The sequence below is a fragment of the Cordyceps fumosorosea genome, assembly GCF_001636725.1.
Source record: "Cordyceps fumosorosea ARSEF 2679 chromosome Unknown scaffold_82, whole genome shotgun sequence".
In the NCBI taxonomy this organism is placed as follows: Eukaryota; Fungi; Ascomycota; class Sordariomycetes; order Hypocreales; family Cordycipitaceae; genus Cordyceps; species Cordyceps fumosorosea.
The window spans coordinates 19517-26263 of record NW_017387382.1 but is presented as its reverse complement, the minus strand read 5'-3'; the positions used below and the strand labels follow the sequence as shown (position 1 = coordinate 26263).

The 6747-nt window shown below is 44.5% G+C and overlaps 2 protein-coding genes across 2 annotated transcripts in view; both read left to right on the top strand.

Moving 5' to 3' along the window:
* Positions 1-2869, top strand: part of ISF_09849 (Di-copper centre-containing) — a gene marked incomplete at both ends in the record, with an annotated part of 3172 nt that extends 303 nt beyond the window's left edge. The window contains 7 exons of the mRNA XM_018853449.1: positions 90-362; positions 456-555; positions 609-970; positions 1029-1379; positions 1450-1734; positions 1868-2361; positions 2422-2869. Of these exons, the coding sequence (XP_018699365.1) occupies positions 90-362; positions 456-555; positions 609-970; positions 1029-1379; positions 1450-1734; positions 1868-2361; positions 2422-2869 (2313 nt within the window). The remainder of the gene's footprint in view (positions 1-89; positions 363-455; positions 556-608; positions 971-1028; positions 1380-1449; positions 1735-1867; positions 2362-2421) is intronic.
* Positions 2870-3350: 481 nt separating this feature from the next.
* ISF_09848 (Di-copper centre-containing) lies at positions 3351-4138 on the top strand (the record flags this gene model as incomplete). The annotated part of the gene is made up of 4 exons (XM_018853448.1): positions 3351-3462; positions 3534-3606; positions 3810-3858; positions 3929-4138. The coding sequence occupies 4 exons, from the start codon at positions 3351-3353 to the stop codon at positions 4136-4138; spliced, it is 444 nt and encodes a 147-aa protein (XP_018699364.1).
* Positions 4139-6747: the final 2609 nt, after the last annotated feature.

Genomic DNA, 6747 nt, shown 5'->3' with positions numbered 1-6747 from the left:
CCCCCCCTGGACCGTCGCGCCTTCCCTTCCCCCGTCCCCCCATGACCAATGACCACACGGACTGACATTTTTGTTCCCCCCAACAACAGCCTCTGCAAGCCCAGACCATCCGCATGATTCGCGGCGTCAAGCTGTACGCCGACTCGCACGACCAGGGCTACGTGAGCAACCTGGTGGAGGGCAACTGGACCTGGTTCCAGCTGGCCATCTTTAAGTGCGAGTCGGACACGACGCCCAAGAAGGACAGCCACGGACAGGAGATGGTCATGACGAGCCACTCGAACAAGGTCAACTCGCGCGAGTTTGAGTGGATGGAGGGCGGCGCGGTGACGATGCGGCGCATCTTTCTTAAAGGCCTCGAGGTAAGGAGACGAAGAGAAGAAGAAGAAGAGGAAGAAGAAGAAAAGAAGAGAAGAAGAAGAAGAAGAAGATCTGTTACTGACAATCAACAATAGGAGGGCAATGTCATTGCTGTCCGGGTTTGCGCCTGCTACCCCGGCTGGAAGATTTTTGCGACCAACGGACACCTAGTGATTGACATTGGCGAGGACAACCGTGAGTGAAGATATGAGACGATGAGTGAGGTCTGAATACTGACAACCCGCCAGAACCGTATCCCATCACACCCATCAACATCAACGTTGACCACCAGATGCCCGTGCGTCGCAACGTCAAGACGTGGTACGACGAGTCTAAGACCAACCACCACACCGGCCTGGAGGTGTCGCTGTTTATCCGCGCGCTCAAGGTGTTCCAGAGGCTGCCGCCGGAGAACCAGCTGTCGTTCTACCGCATCGCCGGCATCCACGGATATCCGTACCAGGTGCCGTGGAACATGGGCAAGCCGGTGATTCCCCTGGACAATCCGAAGCGGGACGAGCTGCAGAAGGAGGGCGAGGGCGGCTGGTACTGCCAGCACAACAACGACCTGTTCCCGACCTGGCATCGTGTGTACATGATGCTGTACGAGGTACGTGGCTTTTTTTTTCCTTTTTTCTTTTTGCAAATTTCTGCTAATATCCGCGTAGAAACGCCTCAGTGAAATCATGATGGAGCTGGCCGAGGAGCTCGACGGTAGTGATGATGACAGCGGCAGTGACAGCGGCAGCGACAGCGGCAGCGACAGCAACCAGAACAAGCTGTGGACGCTGGCGGCGACGCGCTGGCGTCTGCCCTACTGGGACTGGGCCGCGGACTCGACCCTTCCCGAGCTCGCCAGCTTCAAGACCATCTCCGTCATCAAGAGCTGGGACGGCAGCGGCAAGCCGCAGATGGAAAACTTGGACAACAGCATGTATCGCTTCCAGATGCCGGGCGGCAAGCCCATGGGCGACAAGTCGTACGGCAACTACCGCATCGACAACAGGGAAGCGGAAAAGGTATGGCCCTCCAATTTTTCTTTTCTGTGCCTCATTCGGGGGTGATGGCGGCTAACAAGTACACCACCAGTGGCAAGACTGCATCGGTACCAGTCGCCACTTCATCAAGGACAAGGAGCCGGTCGAGGTTTGGACCCAGGGAGAGACCAACGTCGCCGACGTCAACGCGGCGCTGATAGAGCATGACGGTCTCAAGTATACGCTCAGGGACTCGGTCTTTCGGCTCTTGACGGAGCAGTACAGCACAAAGTATATCCGCTTCGCGTCGACCAAGTACGACCCGGACAAGTCTTCGAAGTCGGCTGAGCCGGCCCGAGAATACCTGAACCTGGAGCAGATTCACAATTTCATCCACGTGAGTTCTTTTTTCCTCTTGTGACAGACACTCCCTCCCCCTTCCTCTCCCTCTCCCTCCCTTCCTCTCCCTCTCCCTCCCTTCCTCTGACCAGTCTTGCCACTGACCACTGACCCTCTCTCGGATTGTGTAGGGTGCCGTGGGCGGCGACAGCGAGGGCCCCGGCGGATACGGCCAGATGGCCTCGGTGGCCGTGGCCGCCTTTGACCCCATCTTCTGGATGCACCACTGCAACATTGACCGGCTGCTGCACCTCTGGCAGTGCTCCAACCCGGGCAACTGGTTCCGGCAGGAGCCGGGGCAGCCGCCGGCCGGGCAGCCGATACCCGATCACATGAAGCCCCCCGGCGCGCCCAAGCCGAAGCCGGTGAACCTGAGCCCGCAGGATCCGCTCAAGCCGTTCCACGTCTCGGGTGACATGGACGACTTTTACAACTCGAACCAGGTGCGTAACGTCGAGGCGCTCAACTACACGTACGACTACGTGGACCAGATCACCGACGGGTACGGCGACATCATCCCGGAGAAGAGCCACTTGTACATCAACAAGCTGTACGGACCGCCGCAGACGGCCTTTGCGACGCCAGTCAAGCAGATGGACCCCGTCATCAACGTGGTGTACAACCGGTACGTCCTCGGACACGTGCCACCGGGCTGTCCGTCCGTCTCCTACTAACACATGTCCAGATATGCATTTAGCGGCCGCGCCTACTCGCTGCTCTTCTTCCTCGGCGACCTGGACCGCAGCCAGCCGTACAAGAGGCAGGCGACGCTTGTGGGCAGCGTCTTCACCTTTAGCACGACGATGCGCGCGGGCGAGGTGACGTGCCGCAGCTGCTACGCGCAGAAGGAGGCGCACGTGCTGTCGCGCGCGCAGATCCCGCTGACCACGGTGGTGCCGAGCGAGCGCCGCCCGGACCGCTCGACCTGCCGCGACTACATCTCGAACAAGATACGCTGGACGGCCATCTTCGAGGACGGCACGACGGCGGCCAAGGCCGGCCTGAGCGACGTCAAGATCACGCTGGCGATTGGTGTGAATGAGCTGCTCCAGGACGCGGGCAGGGAGTCCGTCTTCAAGTTTGAGGCCTACAAGGACCTGACCATTGACTGGGAGAAGGCCTATGTCCAGTAGAAGGATTCTTTGGGGATGAGGGGCCTGTCGTTGGGATAGGCGATGTATTGGACAGACTGAAATACGAAATTGTTAACGGCCGAGTCTTGATGAAATATGAAATCAGTTGTGCAAGGCGCCTACAAGCACGTCACAGTGATCAGGGCTAGACTGTAACTGTAGGCCAGGGAGACTAACGATAAGCTGACAGCTGTCATGCTATAACTATTGTCATTATAAACAGCTGTCTGCCTTGGTATACTTCCCCGCCCAGTGACAGCCGAGGGGGGGCCGGCCAGCTTCCCCGCGTTGACTGGTGGCCTCGGTATCCATACCGGCCCGTATAGCCGTCGGCATGCTCCTCCACAAATGCTGTCGCTTCATACTTGTACTTGTACAAAGCCCCCTCCCTGCGTATGCTAAAGAGAGATTTCTATTTTCTCTCTCTCTTTTTTTTTTTTTTTAGAATATTCATTGTTCATTACGTCCGTCCCGCCTACCCATGGCTGAGAAAGGACCGACCCCGGCCACGGCCGACACGGGCTTCATCTTTTCCATGGCACCGCCCGAAAACCCGTTTCTCGCCGACACGTATTTCCAGCGCGTCCTCGCGGGTAAGCATAGAAAAGAAATATGACGAAAAAAAAGCCTACATTAAATTCAGTATTAATCATTTATTCTGCAGCCTACCTCCTAAAAGACATCCTTGCCGAGCTGACACCCGCGCTGACCAAGTTTGGCGACGACGCCATCTCGCCGTAGGTCTAGGAATGGAACCTTAACGCGGAGAGGCAGCAGCCGTTTGTGGAAAAGCATAACGTCTGGGGGGCGTGGCATCCAGTGGACAGGCTGGTCACGAGCGAAGGCTGGAAAGCCCTGCGTAAATGGGGAGCAGAAGAAGGGTAACCTACCTTATCGAGGAGCTTGTATTAGAGGTCCGTCCTCACTAACACGGTGACAGGATTGTCGCGATTGGATATGAGACGGAGTATGGTATTTATAGGCGGATCGTTCAGTATGCTAAGTACATCCCCCTCTTCCTAGCTTGGTCCGGTGTGTGTATTGAGCTGACACCCGCAGAAACTACCTCTTCTCGCCCGTGTCTGGGCTGACCGGCTGTCCCCTCTCCATGACCGACGGCACCGCCCGTCTCCGCTCCCCGGCTTGCCGGCCGAGCACCCGTTCCACGAGACTTACCGGCGGCTCACGGCGCGCACCGGCAGCTGGACGTCGGGCCAGTGGATGACGGAGCGGACAGGCGGCAGCGACGTGCAAGGCACCGAGACCTGAACCTGGATATCACGACTGGGGTCGCGATGCCTTGCTTTGTAACGGCGCAACGAGGTCCGGATCTACTTTAGTGAATTTCTATCCGAACGTTAGTAAAATAATATAACGTACTCTATAACTTATGCTCTTATACTCGGGAGAGAAATTAAATATAAAAACCTAGGCGTGTGTTAGTCTCGGCTAGACACATCTAAGATGCCGCGTCTAGTACTACTAAGTACTAAGTTCTGACGCGTAATGCGATCCTCTAGTAGAGTACTTCTATAAGACGCCCATTTTATAAGTAGGTACTTATTAGTGATACTAATCCTATAAGAACGCTAGCGTAGCGCTTTTTAGGTGCTCTACTACTTTAACACTAAGGTAATATAAAAAATACAATTAAAATATCACTAGAATACTCACGCCTTTGTTTTTATTTTTAATAGGCTATTAAATTCTATTTAGAGTTCCGTCTAGTACTTATTAAGACACTCCTACACTAGGGGCGCTAGATCTAGAAAATCTATACTAATTGTGACTATAATCTTTTCTAGTAATACACGTCTATTTTCTAAGTATAATAAGGTTATGTTTTTATAAAGAGGGTATTTTCCTTCTTTACTACTAGTAGTAAAATAGCTATATATATTATTATCTATTATACCTCTAAGACTTTAGTAGTAAATATAGTTATAAAATTATATTAGGAATTTCTATTCCTTCTTTTTAAGAGAAAGATTCTATACTATTATTTCTTTTTATACTTACTATAAATAATTTTATTATAGACTTCCCTAAGAATAAATTTAATATTATATTCACTTTACTAAAGTTAGTTATAAATAAATTAATAAAATAAGCCACTTACTTATACTTATATATAATAGCTATTAAAAGACTTTTATAAAATAAGTTAAAGACTTTTTCTTTAGATTCTAAAAGAGATATAATTATAGTCTTCTTATATTTATATCTAGACTATACTTAATATAAGTAGTATCTATAAGTTACTAAGCTATAGTTAGGGTTTTAATAGAAGAATATAGGTTCTTCTTTAAAATTAAAGTACTACTCAAAATATAATAGTAGTTTAATCTTAATCTATAGTTAGTTTATTTCTTAAGTAGAGAGTTAGTTTAAATATATAAGTATATATAAGTAGTTATTATAGTATAAGTTATATTAAAAGATATCTCCTAATAGTAAAGCTATTATTTAGATTAATTAGTAAAGATTTAGATTACTTAACTATAAGAATACTTCCTCTTTAAGTACTTATTTATCTCTCTATTATAACTCTAGATTAGAAGGCTTAACCTTTAATCCCTTAAATCCTATTCTTAGATTAATAGTTTAATAGCTTAAGTCCTTAATCCTAAGGAGATTATATAATCTCTTATCCTTTTTAGTAGTTAGTATAATAAGCCTTTACCTTACTTTACTTAGCCCTACCTATATATCTTATAGTATTTATAATATAATACTCCTCCTCTAGTGGTTTTATCCTTAAGGCTATTAAAGTAGACTACCTAAGTAGTAAGTAGTTTTCTCTTTTATATTATTATAGTCTATTATATTTACTAATTATATTATTAAGTAGAGATTAAAACTATATTCTTAAAAGTCTAAATAGTATAAGGCTTTATTATATTCTATTCTTTTTAATCCTTAGACTATAGAAAAGAGTCTTTATTCTTATTACTAAAAGAAGGGTATTACTTTTTACTAACTATTATTTTCTAATTCTTCTTACTATACTTAGTATATAATAGATTATTAATCCTACTATAATATATAGAGTATTTTACTAGCCTAGCTTTATTAAATAGTTAATTACTATATATATTTTAAGTAAGAGCTTAAAATAACTAAGGAGGAATATTATATAATAGACACTAATAAGATTAAGTATCTTTAAAAATAAAAGAAATTATAGTTTAAGAAAATAATATATACTATTATATAGAGTATTAATAATATTAAGGAGTTAGAGTATATAGAATAGGAGGAAGTAGAATAGTTTTAAAAGACTATAAGTGCTTTTTTTACTCTATTTAAGGAGTTAGACTCTTCTTTAGTTTATTCCTTTAAGACTAAATTTAGTATAGAGTCCTTTAATAGTCCTTATAGGATTAATTAGACTACTTTTCTTTAGAGTGAAACTAATTAAGTAGTTTTAAATAATTAAATAGATTCTTAAGTAGTTCTTATATATTTTTAGAGTTTAAGTATTCTTTCTATTTAATAAGATAATAATAATTCTTTTTAGTTCTTTATACTTTAAGTATCTTCTTTACTTTATATTTATTTATATCTTTAATAGTAATATTTATAATAAGTATTATATTACTTAGTACTTTCTCTAGTAATAATATATAAAATATAGAATATATTTTTATCCCTCTTAATAATAATAGTTTATAGTTAACTTTTAATAGTTTCTATTTAATAAAGAATAGTCTAATTTTCTTCTAATTAAGTTTATTATTAGGTTATTTTATTTTAATATTTTTATAAATAAGGTAAACTTTATCTCCCTTCTTTAGGGTTAGTACTAGTAATCTCTTTTTATTTATATAGTGTTTTATTTAATTCTATAAAAATATCTATTCTATTTATAAGTGTTT